Source organism: Danio rerio, chromosome 7 (genome assembly GCF_049306965.1).
Source record: "Danio rerio strain Tuebingen ecotype United States chromosome 7, GRCz12tu, whole genome shotgun sequence".
NCBI lineage: Eukaryota > Metazoa > Chordata > Actinopteri > Cypriniformes > Danionidae > Danio > Danio rerio.
In genome coordinates, this window is record NC_133182.1 from 29,663,163 (window position 1) to 29,681,074 (window position 17,912).

The 17,912-nt window shown below is 34.2% G+C and overlaps 1 protein-coding gene across 24 annotated transcripts in view; it reads right to left on the bottom strand.

The window, feature by feature from the left end:
- Window positions 1–17,912, bottom strand: part of vps13c (vacuolar protein sorting 13 homolog C) — a 96,254-nt gene that overhangs the window by 11,210 nt on the left and 67,132 nt on the right. For all 24 annotated transcript variants that reach the window (XM_073908570.1, XM_073908568.1, XM_073908565.1 and 21 more), the window contains 19 exons: window positions 17,072–17,176; window positions 16,728–16,889; window positions 16,504–16,629; window positions 15,999–16,132; window positions 14,617–14,743; window positions 14,297–14,532; window positions 14,024–14,165; window positions 12,285–12,425; window positions 12,105–12,186; window positions 11,943–12,012; window positions 10,948–11,059; window positions 10,708–10,821; window positions 8,083–8,216; window positions 7,882–7,963; window positions 7,615–7,728; window positions 5,580–5,655; window positions 5,317–5,480; window positions 5,153–5,198; window positions 3,761–3,884 (listed from right to left, as the gene is read on the bottom strand). In XM_073908570.1, the coding sequence (XP_073764671.1) occupies window positions 3,761–3,884; window positions 5,153–5,198; window positions 5,317–5,480; window positions 5,580–5,655; window positions 7,615–7,728; window positions 7,882–7,963; window positions 8,083–8,216; window positions 10,708–10,821; window positions 10,948–11,059; window positions 11,943–12,012; window positions 12,105–12,186; window positions 12,285–12,425; window positions 14,024–14,165; window positions 14,297–14,532; window positions 14,617–14,743; window positions 15,999–16,132; window positions 16,504–16,629; window positions 16,728–16,889; window positions 17,072–17,176 (2,291 nt within the window). The remainder of the gene's footprint in view (window positions 1–3,760; window positions 3,885–5,152; window positions 5,199–5,316; window positions 5,481–5,579; window positions 5,656–7,614; window positions 7,729–7,881; window positions 7,964–8,082; window positions 8,217–10,707; window positions 10,822–10,947; window positions 11,060–11,942; window positions 12,013–12,104; window positions 12,187–12,284; window positions 12,426–14,023; window positions 14,166–14,296; window positions 14,533–14,616; window positions 14,744–15,998; window positions 16,133–16,503; window positions 16,630–16,727; window positions 16,890–17,071; window positions 17,177–17,912) is intronic.

The window sequence follows — 17,912 nt, forward strand, 5'->3', positions numbered from 1 at the left end:
CAGTTAAAATTTGATGCAACATGGTAAAAAGACAAATAGAGTAACCAAGATTTGAACTTAAAAAGGACAAAATACTTAATCATACCCGTTTTCTCTTGTTATAGCCAAGAACCTGCTCTCTGCTGTTCAATACAGGCATTAGAAAGACTCCTTAACATATTTCATAAGTTCTCAGCTGACAATGTACACAAATAAAATGAGCATGTCTAGTTCTGCACACTGATGTTTTAGATTTTTGATATGTTTTGTCACTAAAAACACATCATAGAAGCACTTTTTTTCTTTTTTGAATCGCCATATGTACCAAGAAAAGTGAATTACAAGTATAAAGACAAGCTTAAAGTCATCTTGAAATCAAAATTTACAATGTTCATTTTGATAAATCCAACAACGTGTGCGAAGACGAACAATTAATCCATGGTAGTTGATCCATGCCAAAAATCCTGTTTGTTTTGGTAATCTTTCATCAAAATCTGACTATCTGCTTCTGCTCTGGATTGGCAGACCTTCTATAATGACATCACTCTGGGTGAAAAATGTTAAGCCACACCCCTCCAACTGTTAGTTTGCTGCAAGTGAAAGAAGAGAGGAGGAGCACAAAAATAAAGCTCCACCTCCTGCTCAATATTCCATGTCAGTTTGAAATGCATAATCATATTGAAATAAAGATCTGCAGCAACTTCCAGTTCACACAGACTTTAAATTCCTCAAGAAATGTAAGAACTTTCCCAGGTAAGAATGATTTGATTTGTTTTTATGTCTTGTTTTTGTACCTCAATATTAAAGTACATTTAATTGATAATAGTTAATCTTGCGTTAGCAAATACTTTTGTTTTATTTTATTTTGTTTAAATCACATGCTGAAGCTGCAGATATAGATATTATGTTTTGTGTCAGTATTGCTTAGTTAGTTTGATTGTTTTTTACTTTTAAGTGTTAAGAAGTGTTAAAGCTTTAACCAGTCAAATTTGGCAGATTTATCTTTTATTATTATTCTGTCAATGCAATTTTAAAATTGTACGACTTATTATCCGGAAAACATCTGGTACATCCGCTCCTCTCTATACCATCTCTGCTCCGGTCTGTGCTGCTCTGCTCATCAGACTTTCCATTGGCCCCAAAATGCACCAGTGAAAGGGAGTGTGGAGATCAGAAGCAAATGTTACAATGAAGGGGAAAATAGGCACATGTTGATTAATTAATCCAGTTATAAGGGGTTTCTTGAACTGTAGATTACAGCAGAATGCTCTGCGCTACAGCCCACATCCTTTGCTTCCCACGATGCAATACTTACCGTTCAACCATTCACACCCTGCAGATTACAAAATAAATTCATCCATGCGGCCAAATTCACTCCTTTCTGAACCCATAAAACAAGCAAATTTGACTGAGTGAATGCAGAGGGATCATTCACTGTCTTTCTGGGTAACATGGACATAAATACATACACAACCACGCATCAGTCACTCAGACGTTTATACGCACACCTGCACACATACACACTCATGAGCATCCAAATACTCACTGAACTAAAAAGAACAAACACATCCAGGAATTAACTTATGAAAAACATGAAAGAAAGAGTCACAAAATTAGTTGGCGCACAGGAAAACAAAAGCAACACTAATGTGAGAAATAAAATGACAACAAAGACAAAGAGACACAAATTAAGACACATTTATATACATCTCAAGTGATGACCTATGATAACTGCCAAAGAAAATGGTTCATTAAAAATCTTTGTCATGCTTTCCATCAAAAATATTCCCATTTCTGAAAGAGAAGTGCTTGGATAATATTTGTTTCCTAGTTTAGAGTGCAATGACATCAGAGTTTACATAATACGATACATGAAAACATTCTCTCTGGCCTAGCAGGAAGCAGACAAGATTTCCAAGCTATACTTAGGGTTGGGGGAAGTGGCCTCACAACTTCCACTTTGCAAAAAGGAGTGTGGGCCTCCTAAAAACCGCCTGTGGAATTACTATGCGTGTTTTTGGGTCGAATAATATTGCGTAACAATTTGAAAGTAGGAACTGGTGAATATACTTTAGTTAAATATTTGAGGTTGGTTAAAATTTTGGGAATTTTAAAACATTTTTAGGAAATGTTTCTCAACAACGCAGCATCAATTTGATTAAAAAATGTATTAAAACACAGACAAACTGAGAAATGTTATTACAAATAACAATAATAGTTTATATATAACATTCATTCCAGTCTGAACACCTGAGTTTTCTGCGTCAGTAATACTTTAAAAATCATTATAATATGATATATAAGCTAATATAATATAAACAGGGCTTGACATTAACACCGACCAACCTGCCAAATGCGGATAGACTTCATTTGTGGGAGGATAGACAGACACTCCCACTAGCCACTTTGGCTGGTTGAAAATAATTTTTAAATTGCTATTGCTGGCTCGTCACAAAAAATGTTAATTTTAGTTTATAATTTTATGACAATATGCGGTGCAAATGTGATTTTAGAATTGAGAAGCAGCATGACTGATTGTTCGCGTGAGCAAAGAAAGCAGGCCAATATCGAATGAGAGGATAATCAGGCGCGCTGTGAGACACAGGCAATCCTCACTCACTGACGAGGGCTTTAATGTCGCGCTCACAGCTGATGTGATGCGCGCAAGTGCTGGATAGCTCCTTTGACTGATGCAAATGGTGCAATCGGTTCCATTTGAAATAGATTTGGAAAAAGTGGTGCTTGTGCACCCAAAGTCCTGCTACCTTCGAGAGCTCAAGATTCTTTGTATGCAGCCGCTGTTGCAACTTTCACTTTAACCATTCTTTGAATAGATTATTAATATGTCTATTAACCATGTATAACATTAACCGTGTGCGCCTGATCATCCTTTCATTATCACACAGAAAGTTTTTCACATGTTTTCTTTTGCTTACAGGTATTTTTATTAATATGGTTTAATAATCATCCTTTGCAATAACTTTGCTTTAATAGGAGATTAACTCTCCATTTATACATAGTTAACTGGTGATCTGGGACCTTCAGCCAGGAAAAACTACTGGCTATAGTTTTAGACATAAGAATAGTTTTTTTAAGAACATTTTTGTTAAATAAAAATGTATGTATACTGCTATATTTTACACATTATTTAACCTTTGTGGCAAAGAAATAATTAGTTTGGTGTGGCTAATGAGAAAATTGGTGAATTCTTAGAGTTGAGCCCTAAAAAGTTACGTGAAATAAAAATAATTACAACGCGACACTATGAAACCCCAACATATTTACTCATGCTCATCGACCAAGGTCACAAGAAAAAAAAAGCAACACATAACGTATCATTTAAATTAATTAAATTAATTTTAGGCTGCAAAAGTCAAATTTATACATATATTTTCCCAACAACAAAATTGCGGCTAGTCAAAATGCAGAGTGGCTTGTAATGTTGGAAAACTACTAGCCACAGTGGCTGGTGATAAAAGAAAAATAAAGTCAAGCCCTGAATATAATCAATAAGCTAGTTTGGTTCGCAATAGAAATTTTTTCATTACTTTCTTCATTGCTGCCATCTTTGAAAATAGTTGTGCTATTTTAGCTGAAGTATTAAATTTTTTTTAACATCAAACATTAAATGTCTGTCTTTTTTGATTAATATAATGCATATTTCATGAAAAAAATCTTTCCAACCCAAAGGATTTGAACAATAGTCCATGTGAATCTATCTCTGAATACAGTATATGTGTTTGTGTTTATATTTAGACATTCGTGTGCATGTGTGTCTCACCTCTGAATGCCCTGAAAAGTACTGCTGGCCATGTCTACGATGCCCCCTGTAGGTCTAGCCACCACTCCTACCAGGCCTTTCCCAATGCCCTTGAAGAAGCCTGCAGCCCCCTCCTTCTTCGCCCCTAAATCCACCAGAGATTTTTAAATATTAAAATCTTATACAGATTCTGCTGTGAACGGTTGGCATTATATAGTTGATGGCAAAATGATAAGCTCTCCTGTAAAAAGTCTTTTTCAAATATTATATAATGATAATCAGGAGTTGGGAGGAGGATGGGAAACCAGCAAGATGAGAAATAATGATAATAATAATAATAATAATAGTAATAAGTAGAAGAACACATCGAAAAACAAATAGAAGAATAAGAATAAAGAGAAGAAACAAGTAAAAAAGGAGAAGATGCAGAAGACAAAGCAATAAGAAGAATAACAAGAGGGAACTAAAACAATATTACAATAAAAATAATAACAAACAAAGAAAAGGAAAACAAAGTACAAATAATACTAATAAAAAAAACAAGAGGAAAAAACAAAGATTGAAAGTTCAAGAGGTGGACGGATAAATGTAATAACTATAAAGAAAAAAAACTCACGTTGATAATAATAATAATGAAAACAATGACAACATTAATAGTAACTTAGGAGGTGGAAGTTATAAGATCAGCCTTAAAGTGAACAGTGTTTGTCAGTTGCTGTGTGATGCATTAAAAAAGTATGACAAGCAGCATGGATCAGTGCAGTGCAATGCCCAGGCCGCCATGCCCACGTCACACTTACCCTGTAAATGTAGTAGATATAATAAGTAAGTGTTTTGTGTGCATCCTTTACCTTTTATTAAGATACTTGTCAATAAATAATAAATAATTGTAAATAATTCATTTCTAATAACTAATTTGTTTTGTCTTTTGCAATGACAGTGCATAATATTTTAGTAACTTTGCAAGATACTAGTATTCAGCTTAAATTGCAATTAAAATGTGCTGCTAATGTTAATTTGGTTAATTAAGTAATTCACTGGAGAACAGTGATACAGTATGCTATATTTCTTAAGGGAGATAATAATATTGACCCTAAAATCTGATTTGAAAGACTGAAAAACTGCATTTATTACAGTCAAATTTAAAGAAACAAGGTTTTCATCAGAAGAAAAAAATATTATAATAAATAATAATGTCTAGAAAATTTCTGTTATCACTTGGGAAATAATTGAAAAAGAATTTAAGGTTAACAGGAGGCAGGGCTAATCATTTTGCCATCAACTGTATTTATTTGTGCATTTTTAATTTCCAGTAAACTGTTATTGTTTGCATTTTACACAAATAGTTTTGCCATCACAAAAAGAGATCAAATTCATTCAAGCCAGTGTTGCATCAGCAGTAAACCGCCATACCTTCCACCGGTTTGGTCACAATTCCTGTTACTCCACCAACCACTCCCTGAAGGAGAACATGAGCATGACAAAAAGTCAATTCATGCTGTACACAATGGAGCTCTGCTGTAAATGTTCGTTTAATACAAAAGGAAGGTTTTTTTGTCAGTGTGTGTGTTCAGTACCTTGAGGAAGCCCTTTCCTCCTTTAGCCAGACTCTCTCCAAAGTCTTTGGTGGGCCTGTTCATCTCCTCCCTCCGTTTCTGCTGATACTCTTTGTCCATAGTGATGGCTGCCAGGCCTTTACCCACAGAGCCAGTTATACGAGACACCATGCCAGCTGCACCCCCTAGGGAGATTATACGGTTTAGAAACAGCCAATCATGAGCAGTGAGGATCCAGGGTGAATATATGTGGGTTTGAGTGAGAACAGCTGGAGGAATCTTACCCACTGTGTGACCCAGTAAACTTCGAACACCAATAACTAAACCTTCTGCAAATTCCTCAGGTCCCTGAACAGCTCCCTAAACACACACAAATATATTAAATGTCACTAGTCTTAAATAAGCTCACACAAATCATTATGTCATAACTTTGTTGTCAGACTTATGAATTATTACTCAAAAAATAAACAAAAATTTGACGAAACGGACCAAAATCAACATAGTTCATATTACGCATACATCTATATACAGGGGATTAAATATTTATAATAATGTAATAATGTGAGTTGCACATATGAAATGCTAACATGCTTAACTTTTCTTTTTTGTTGATGTTTTAAAATGCCCTGAAATTTATAAGCATGAAATGTGAAATCATTTTAAGACAATTTTTATATATATTTATGAATATATATTTTTGAAACACATAATTTACCCAAATCACATGAATAGTTAACTATATGCAACAAACAATAAATCATTTAATTTTTAACAATAATTTAATTTATTAAACACTGTTTCTTTTCAATGGGGTAAACTAAAAAAAAGACGGTATCTCTTACTTTTATGCTATTCAGCAGCCATGTGTACTCACTGACAGGCCTGATTCTCTTTCTTTCAAGTTCAAAGCAAACTTGAATGCCAAAGCATTTTATGTATGTGTATAAAATAGCCTACGTAATATATTAACATCATCAAATTAATGAAATAATCAGCAAATGAGAAATGACAGAAAAAGGAATAAAAACAGACAATATCTATAAAAATAGAAAGATTAAACCTGTAAATTATTTAAATAAGGCACTGATTAATCATTTTTAATGGTGTACATATATTTTGCAGCCAATTAAGACTAGTCATTTCATCCTCTTTGAGTATATAGTAAAATTTTTCGGAGTCGTTTAGATTAAAAAAATTAATTATTTGATGTGTCTCTCTCTCTCACGTCTCTCTGCGTCCCAAAAAGGCGCACATCTGAGACTGCAGAGCACGTGAGGCTCTCTGTGGCAGTGTTGAAAGGTCTCATGCACACAAAATAAAACGGATAAATGAGAGAAGATTTTCCACTTCTTAATCAATCGTGGATGTTTGGTTATTAGGTGGATACAAAAAAAGATTCACTCAATATACTTGTGTGGCCATAAAATAAAAATAAATAAATAAGTATATAAATAAAATAAATCTATTAAAAAAAAAAAATGGAGAGAAGATTTTTTTTTTCAACACATTTCTAAACATAGTTATAAATAATTTTAATAACTCATTTCTAATAACTGATTTCTTTTATCTTTGCTATCACTTGAATACAGCTTAAAATGACATTTAAAGGCTTTAACTAGGTTAATTAGGTTAACTAGGCAGGTTAGCGATGGTTTGTTCTGTAGAAAAGAATATAGCTTAAAGGGGCTGATATTTTTTACCTTAAAATGGTTTTTAAAAATTAAAAACTGCTTTTATTCCAGCCAAAATAAAACAAATAAGACTTTCTCCAGAAGAAATAATTTGATCATACATACTATTAAAATTTACTTGCTCTGTTAAACATCATTTGGGAAATATTTAAAAGAGAGAAAAATTCAAAGGGTAGATAATAATTCTGACTTCAACTTATATATGTATAATATGGCACACAGCATTATTGATTTTATTACTGATAGTTTTTATAAAATGAAAATATTGCCCTGTGAAAATGTAAAAACTGTAATAAAGAGCTTTTTATGTTATGTAAATGTTACATAATCTACTTACAAATACAAATGTTTTACGAGTACAAACCCATTTGGAACAGTAACATGTAATAATGTGATTATGTGTGTGTAATTCTGAATTTTAGTTTACAAGCATATATGAAATTGATATACATACAATGGTGACTGAAGTTGACCTAATAATGTAATAATATTTGATATGCACATTTTATGTGAATGTGCTTGTCTGAATTATTTTTTTTTTTTTTTGTGAGTGATAACACTCTCACATCCATAGTGAATTAAACGATGGGGCCTGAATGGAGAGATAAATGAACTGAACGTTTCAGACCTGAATGGGCTCATAGAAGAAAGCTTCCACTCCTTCTGATAAGCCCCGGATCAGCCCGAATGGATTTCCAAGAACATCCAGACCCAAAACCAGCACATACATCTGTGTCAGAAACTATGAGGAGAGAAAAGAATCTGAAATTCCATCAGAAGAATCTGAATCTGAAATTCCATACAATGACATGATATGAAAATATGAGGATGTTGAAGAGCGTTTGCACATATAACCAATTCTGACTTTGTATTATTTTGTACTTGGATCACTCACTTGTTCAGTGTAGTGTCTGATTACTGCCCACATCAGTTTATCTCGCCGGTAGAACTGATATTTCACCTCAAAGTAAGCCAGTCTGAAAAAAGAGAAAGGAAAGGAAAAAAGAGAAAGGAAAATGTCAATAGGTGACCGTGTGAAACTTGTTTTCATATAAGCATATGAACCAGTATTTGAGAATGTGCATGTCTGACTTACTTGAAAATCAAATCATCCACATCAGTAAGTGTGGCACCGATGCTTTTGAGCAGCAGGTTGACAGACTGGATGGCGACCATATCACCCTGCTCAGACTCATCTCCACTGGAGCCCAAAGACAGACTCAAATGCAGCTATTCAAAAACACACACAAACAGAGCAGACATTGAAGGGATAGTTCACCCAAATTAAAAGTCTGTCATCATTCTTTTTTAAATATCTTCTTATATTCTTAATGAGCAAATATATATATATATTTATATTTAAATAATAATAAAAAAAACTAAATGTTAAGAGTTTAAATTTACTAAAATATGTCTACCCAAGTTATGTTCCAAATTTAAAATTGATATAAAAAATAAACAATGAAGTTTGTTTAGGTGCTTTAACTGAAATTCCCACCGGGTGATTCTATTGACATTTTTCATGGATTTTTCTGTCACAAATAATTATATTTTTGTCACAATATTACTATCACAACAGACACACCAAATATTGAACCTAGTGTGTCAGGCTCCATCTAGACTAATCTGGATAAATGAAAAAAAAAATGTTTGTCTAAAAATGTTTTGTGTCCACACAATTCTTTTAAAAATTCCTTCCATCATGCACATTAAAACGACTGAAAACACTTTCGTTCAGTACTGCGCATGTGCACAAACGTAAGACACTTTCACCTGCGTCATATCTGCCTGACATTTATTTAATTTCCATCTCTTTTCGCAACTGTGGTCTGCTTCCGCCACTGAACAACAGCTTCTAGTAAATATTCTCTGTCCTATGAAGAGAGGCAATATGGAACATGTACATACTGACATTAATCTTTAAGCATCCAAAACATCTGCTTTACAATTAGAGCTGTGCGATTTTGGGGAAAATATTTAATTGCGATTCCTTTGACAGATATTGTGATTTTGATTTGATTTGCGATTTAATTTTGTAGTCAAGCTTTAGCTCAAAAATCTGTATCGTAGCTTCTTACTGCTTAAATTTAGTGAGTGTTAGTTAAAAAGAGAAACTGAAAAGATACTAACTTACTTAAAGTTTTTTTTTTATTTAGTTTTAAATATTCAGAAATGAAATTAATTTTTCTCTTGAGCAAACCAAAAACACAACCTTACCTTTCTGTAAACAAGTACAACTTAAATAAGGGAGATTGTGTAGCTTATTATAAAAACAAAAAAATAATTATTACATAAATACAGAACACTCAGCAAACTTACATGGTTGAAACAACTCTGAAATTGTACTTTGCTTTTGCTTGCTACAGATTGAGTGTCACTGGCAATACTTTGAGTTGATTTTTAGCAAGACACTCTTCATATAGCCCCCTGTGGTGTTTTTTTTTAGGTGCTGGTTGATGTATTTCCTCATGCTTTGGCAACAATTCTATGCGGCTCTAACAAATTACCTGTTTTTGTTCAGTGTCGGTGACTTTAAAACCAAAATATTCCCATATTACTGATGTTCTGTTTTTCTTTTGATATTAGTCTGTTAATGCTTCTGAAGCGGCAAACACCATCATCCCACTCGTCCATGCTTTCCTGTTGTTTTTTTTTTTTTTTGTGTTTTTATTGTGGGCATTCTGCATAGTCCAGTTGCGCAATTCTGATAGGGCAGAGCGAAAGTGTGCTCACAATTGGCTAGTAAGACTATCACACACAGACGGCAGTTTTGTTTTTTGTTTTGGGCAGGGAAATTTAAGTAATACATACATATTTCATATTGCAGCCTCATGTGATAAGATAATAGCAATGTTTCAAATCGTGATGGTGATTAGATTTCAATTAATCGCACAGCCCTATTTACAATGTTGTCCACCATGTTAGCTGAATTGGTCAGATGACTGCGTCACATGACTATAATGCATCAGTTTTCAAAAGCCTCCATTTTCACAGTCTTGCAACTTGAAAACGTTGTTTGCAAATTTATTCGCTTTGTACAGCATTTTCAAAAAGGTTTAGTTTTGTAAAAACAGCGTCTGAAATTGGAAAAAGATTTAATTTAAAACATTGTATCAAATTTTGTTATATAAAAAAGCATGACTTGCCAAGTAAGGAGCCTGTTAAAGATTGTAAATTATAATTTCCCTGCACTTCAATTCCAATTTCCATGCTTCCATGTGGCAGACTGAAGGTGCGTTTTCATTTTAAAACAGCATTTACAATAAAAATGCTTGTCTATTCTGCCGTTTTTACTGCATTTGAGAAAAAATATCTCTGTCCAAACATGCTTACTGGGCATGCGCATATCTTGTCGACATCTGTACTTGCTGTTTACCGGTGGCAAAGTGATCAAATGACAGGTGTTTGAATAAAGGAACAATATGCAATAGTTCAGAAGACCAATTAAAGAGTGATTGTTTCTCCGTTTTCAAAAGTCTGCATCTAATCTGAAACACAACACTGACGTTTTCAAACTTCTGCTTTTTCAAAATGCTCTGTTTACATGGCTTGAAGATGTCAGAGTAGTGTGGACACCAGGCGTAACCACAACAAGATTTTAAAACAAAAATATACTAGTCTAAATAGCATCTGAAACTGGAGTAAAGGTGCTATTTTGGATGTGATCCTGAGGTGATTGTGTGCTGGGTTGTTAGAGAGGGTTGTGAAGCTGGTTCATTACTTTAATAGGTGAGATGTGGAAATGTTCAAAGAAGCTGAGCCCTGAGGTGTCTGTAAGAGAGCTTTCCATTAGCTGAGCCTGCAGGGCATCCAGATCCTTCTGTATCAGCTTATTCTGAAACACAGAAGAACAAGTCTAAAGAATTTCCCTTTCATTACTATAACATAAAGCCACACGTGATCCGAGCAAATACAGAAGAATGCAATGACAGAGAATGTGGAGATGTGGTGGATACAGTACCTTCTTTTTACTGTCCTGGGAGTCAGTGGCTGGAGTAAACAGGGCAAGGATTGCCCCTAGAAAACCCTGATCAATCTTCACTGCCATCTCCTGCACTAATGCCATAAAGTACCTACAGAGAAACAAACAAAGTCAAAAATCTTGAATATTACTGTTCATAACAATTATGTAGAGACAGAAAATATAAAGAAAAAAAATCCATTGTCGGGAGTTTAAAAATGTCTGTTTTAAAGATATTTTTCTAAGCTAATGGCTTAATACTTGGCAGAAACAGTAATAATACCTAGATAAGTTTTTAGACAATACCAATGTTTTAACAAATGGAAACATTTTGTTATTTCTAAAGATATTTGCAAAGATTGCACAAATCTAGCAAACAGAGTATATCTGGATGTCCCTTTTTTCTTTCTATATACAAATATATTATTATTATTTTACTCAAATTCTTGATCAATTTAATTCATCCTTACTAAATAAAAATGTAAATCTGTCATAAAATGACTCCAAACTGTTTACAACCTGACAAAACTCTTGTCTCTAATCCAAGTTTTAGGAACAACAAATAATAACTTGACTTTTAGTTGATTATTTGGTGTCAGAAGGTGCTTGAATGAAAGGCAAAGGCCTCTAGATTACGCTCATTTTAACAAAATAAAATATGATTATGTCTTGATTTTTAATTATTTAAGTAGGACAGTAAAGCCTGAGTTTGCTTGGACAAAAGTCTTGTCACCTAACATAAATAATGTACAGTATTGAATATAAAGTCATGGTGCAGTGGAAAAAGCATTAATATTGTGCATGACTCCCATGAGCTTGAAGGACTGCATCCATCCATCTCTGCAATGACTCAAATAACTTACTAAAAAAGTCATCTGGAATGGCAAATACTTAAAATTTTTTGTTTATTAAACAACGTAGAAACGAATCTGCTTAGCACAGCTGAGACTGTGACACAATTAGTAAATGTAATATATTCAATGGCCATCACTTACTTAAACTGCATGACTTGGCTGTGCTCATTAAACCTCGTGATGATGCTCACATCGATGAATGGCTTTGGCTCTAAAGATGAAAAATAGTTCATTCACTTCGCATGTGCACTCAGAAGTCTATTAGCTGAGACACAGTCTTCACATGCTAGCTACTGTTTGTACCTGAGTCCTGAACAATGGATTTTGGAAGAGGAACAGGATGAAACACAGTAGGAAATATAGCTCCTGGCAGCTGATTATCCACCTGGAACAAATAAATGGTGCACATAATAACTGAACGGCGGCCAAAAGCAACGGAAGTGTGACATTCAACAAGTACTGTAAGAAGTGTGTATGCGTTACCTGTAGCCAATAGAGCTGTGCACGTAGACTCCTCTGATGAGGTGACTGCTTCAGCTCAACATGAATGCCAGGCAGGAAGTTTCTCCTTATCTGGCAGGAAAACGGCTGTCTCATTAACATGGGCACTCTTCCAAAGTTCACCTGTTTTAACGAAGACGAAAAAGAATACCATGAAATCCAAGCATCATAAAATGTCTAATGACATTTTTGTTATAACTATTATTCAAATATACACTCAGAAATTCATCCTATGTAAATCCTTTTAACATTGGTAACTGCATTTTTAAAAAAATGCAATCTTACAAAGGGTTATTTTTCACCTATTAGGTCATGTTTTATATACAAAATAATTTTAAAAGTTCATTTTGACGAAAAAAAATAATAATTTGAAAGGTCTGACATGGAAGATTTAGTATTTGCTAGGCCTGTCAAGATATCTTTTTGTTTTGCACAATATATTACATCAAAATATAATGCAATAAATGATATTATTATAATTTTAAGACCATTTTATGGCACTCATTATTTAATGCCAGAATGACAACATTGTAGCATTACAATGCAAGTACACTCTTCCAAAGAACACAAAAAATGTTATTCTTAAGAATATTTAATTTTATTATAGTAATTTTAACAATTTAACAACTCTGCATTGGAATCAGAATGTAAAAACTCATATCCTAAATAAATAATAATAAATGTTTTCAAAAAAATTGCAAGGTAAAAAGTAACTGAGGCACAACCAACTAGAATTTGCTAGAATTGGTTTTTAGATATAGGCGATATATATTAAATCACCAAAAATTAATAAGGTCATGTTCATGTGTTGTGCGATATATTGAATATTGTGACAGACCTAGTATCGGGTGACTTTTGTGACGGTAGTAATATTAATTTTATCATTATTATTACAATTATTAATGAAATGTTAAAATCACCTGTTGGGATTCCAAATTCAGAAATAGATGTATTTTAGTAATTTTAAAGCCCAGTGTATTTAAAAATATATATTTATAGATAAAATAAAAGATTAAATATTGGAAAACGTAATATGTTACTACCCTTGGTTTACATTAAACATTGAATATTTTACACTAAAAGACCAACCTTGAATTATAACTATTTAAAAGAATAGTTCACTCAAAAGTAAACATTTGCTTTTAATTTACTTGCATTTTTAAACAGGAATCTTGCATGGCAGACTGTGAAGAACATGCTTAGGACTGTTTGCAGAGGCTATGGATTGCATGTAATGTAATGCGTTGAATACTTTCTTGTTTCTTGCACAATATTGTTTCTTTTTATAAGACCTCAATTTAACTTAACCTTTATCTTCACATTTAGTCATTTGGCAGACACTTTTATTCAAAGCAAATTACAATGAGAATGACATCAAACGACTGATCATAAAAAGACAGTACTCACATCATGTGCTACTAGTGCAAAGCTTCTGATTTACTTAAAAAATATATAAGTTAGGTGATAGGAGCAGTTGAGGAAAAAGAGAAGTTTATATATAGTACAGCATATATACAGTAGTTCTGTAAATGTTTAAATATTTTACTGACACTCAATTTGCAGGTAGCCTTTGATTCTATTTTATGAATGACCAGTCTCAGATTTATGTTTAATTTAAGAAAGAAACCTACATATCCCTTTCAATTTGGATTTTCATGTCAGTGTTAAATAATTGTGACATTTTACATGTTCAAACTTTTTGTGGTGAAGTATTTAATTACCTCTATGCCAGTTTCAAGCATAGTCCAGCCTGGATCACTCTTGTTGATGTGGTTCTGGTAGGCTTTCTCTAGCAGTCCAATGTTCTTGTGATTAAAGGACTTCCAGCGGTTCTTCGGTCTCATTTCCCAAACCACACCAGAACTTTAAAAGGGGATTCAATCATCACGTCACCAACTATACAATCATGTGGCATTTATGCTCCCTCTTTAACGGTTTAGTAATTATTATAAATTAATAGTCACACTGGTTGTTGCTGGGTGTGGATTATTTACCTGGTAATGCCAACATATGCAATTTCCTGCCTGATGTCATTGTTGATGAGTGACAGGCCCAGGTTCTGTAATGAGACGTTGACTTCCTGCTGGAACTGCTCCAGCTCCTCTGCTTGCCGTGCTTTTGTGACTATGCCAACATCCTCAGTGAAGATCAGCACCCGCTGCCGGCCATCCAGGAAAGACACCCAGTGAATCTGAACCAAGCTGCTGTAAGCAAACTGCCCGCACTCATCCTAAAATAAAAGAGCATGAGAGGAAGTGATGAGCATGGCTGTAAGAGGGTCAGTAGATTCACTAACGCTCAATCTTTTTCTAACCTTGACAAGGTCCAGTTCTCCAATGTGGTCTTGACAGCTCCAACAAAGCTTCCTCACCCCTGCTGGATCATCCCATGCAAAGCGCTGAGCTTCACCTGGCCTCAGAGCCCAACACTCCTCACAACCTCTGCACAAGCACACAGATACACATTCACACACTCAGAAACACTCAATAAGAGTATGATCATACATTCACTGACACCAGATACTTTGATCCTACAGTTTGACATACTGTATGTGAATGTTTCAAAATAAATGCTATGCCATCGGGTAGTTAAAAGAACTCAGTTATAGGAACTAGCCGCTGTGGTTGTCCCAGGACCGTATTCCTGGTTGTATTTGCAATACCAGAGTTTTTTTTTTATACCATAGAAAAAAATGATGTAAACTGCCTGACAGTGACATTGATTAAGCGTGATATTCAACAACATGAAGGGGTCAGAGTTGGGTCTTTAATTGAGTCATTATTTTGTTGTACGTCATGGATTTTGTGATAAGAGACAAGGAATGCAGACATCACAACTTGAACAACTTGAAGGGCTAAATATCATGGAGACTGAGACAAGAATACAACCCTGCAGAGACTGGCAACAGTTTATGACATTAACGCTTAATTGATGTTAATGCTTATGCATTGTACTAATAAATTCTGTGCTGCAAAAGTCCTGAATGGCATGCACTCGCCCTATCATTCCCCATTTACATCACTGGTAATTCTAACTGTGCTGGGTCAAGCCCTATTCTGGAATATATATCAATTTATATACAGTGCTCACATATAAGTATACCCATTACAAATCTCTCTTTTAAATTAATATTTTTAATAGGAAGCTATGCAATATTATATTTGTGCATGTACATTAGATTAGTCAGTACTGAAGCCAAAACTAGAGCTTATCTAACAATATTATTTAAGATAATGGTAAAAAAAAATAGTAAACCCACATTTATATGTTATAGAAAAATATTAAATACAATTTTTAAAAATCAAGAGAAGCAGAAAAATATGAAAAATTGTTGAAATTTTGTTGGTTGTAATTATGTTTCAATATTTTGCTTAAATTTAATTGTGTTATCTTTCAATTTAAATATTTTAAAATATTAAAATATTTATATTTATATTTCTAAATATTTTTGGTGACTAAAATATAATTTTACTAAATATATCTGTTTAATAAATCAGTTTTTTTTTAAATGCACCAAAATACATACAAAATACCTATATTCACTGAGAAATGGATGAAAATATTCATTTTCAATATAATTTTGCTGTATCAAAATTGGTAAAAGAATATTAACCTTATTTCATGGTCAATTGTTGTATTTATATGTTCAGACAATTCATACAGTCTAATGATATAAAAGAGTGAAGCAGTGCTGACCTCTGTCTGAAGTTGACCGTGGCTGAGGGTGTGTGATTCACAACTAAAGCAGGTGCCGCTCCATCGTAGTAATCAGTGAAGCTGATGACAGTGGAGTGGTCTGAGATATTTACATCCACTATCACGCCACCATACTGATGAAAACAATGATTAGATTTAATAGAGCTATTAACATGATTTAAAGAGATGACATTTCTGTCATCATTTACCCGCCCTTTAATTGTTGCAAACCTTGAGCTTATTTGTTCTGTTGAGCAAAAAAGAAGATATTTTGAAGAATGTCGGAAACTGGTAACAAGTGACTTCCATAGTATTTGTTTTTTCTACTATAAAAGTTAATGGTTACAGGTTTATAGCATCCTTTTCTTTTCAGAACAAAAATGAACTCAAACTAGTTTGGAACAAGTGAAAGGTGAGTTAATGATGACAGAATTTTAAATTTCAGGTAAACTATTCCTTTAATACAGTACATTAGGCATCACATTCACAGCCAAAGCATGATCACCTGATCCATGCGCAACAGAGTCCCGCTGTCCTGCTTGTTAAAGAAGAATGATTTGGAGCTCGATTCACATCCCACGACCCGTACACACAGCTTCTCTGTGCTGGATTCAGGCCAGAAAGGCAAACACTGTAACACACACATAATCAGAGTCAACACACACACACACACACACACACACAACATGAATACTGCTGCCTTCGATAAAAGATGAATTCAGCTCTGACCTCAGTGGAGGAAATGTAGTGCCACTTGTTGCTGGAGCCATTGTTGTTTTGCACCTCTCCAACCTCCAGCTCAAACAAGGACTTGTTGACGAGTGTGTAGAAGGGGCTCATGGTAACAATCCGCGTCAGATTAAAGCTGCTCATTTGGATACTGACCCCAACCTAAAACATCAAACAAGAAACATGTTGTTCCTTAATAGAAAGCTGTAAAATCAAATCCTAAAATTAATAACATTTTTGGACTCTATAGTAGAATGTTGAGATGTCAAACTTCACATGCAGAGTAACACCTAAAGAGTTATTTTCCCTTTTTTATGGCATCTCTAACCATTTAAAGCATTTACCAGATAGTCTCCGCTTTTGTCTGGACAGCGCACACATCCATAGCTACCAACGGTGTCCAGCGAGAAGCCCTCAGACCAGGAGCTGGTGGACACACAGAGCTGCAACTGAAACAAAAAGCAGAATGTAAAATAAAAAAGAACCACGAGAATAATTTCTACTAAAATGTGAAGTACTAAAAAAAGTATAAAGTTTCTGTTTTTCCATTTGCAGGAAGACCACAGGCTTGCATTATGCAGTATTTTAATACATACTACATAATAATACTACATAGGTTTATTTATTAATTTTCCTTCACCTTAGTCCCTTATTTATCAGGAGTCACCACAGAGGAATGAACCACCAACTATTCCAGGATATGTTATATGGAGCGGACGCCCTTCCAGCCGCAACCCAGTACTGCGAGACACCATACACTCATATACTGGGGCCAATTTTGTTTACTCAATTCACTTATACCACGTCTTTGGATTGTAGGGGAAACCCGTGCACCCGGAAGAAACCCACCTAAACACAGGGAGAACATGCAAACTGACAACAGAAATGCCAACTGGCCCAGTCAGGACTTCTTGCTGTGAGGCAACAGTGCTAACCACTGAGCCACCGTGCCACTCTAGATTGGTTTTTGTGTATCGGGAATTGATTCTATGTTTTGGAAGTATTGTGCACTATCCAAAATGTCTAAAAATGCATAATGGGGCAATTTGTAAGGACAATTCACCCACACATCTTTTTTTTTAACCTGTGTGGGTTTACTTTTTTGTTGAACACAAAAAGAAGATATTTTGAAGAATGTAGTCATTGACTTCCATTGTATTTTCTTCTACTCTGAATATCAATGGC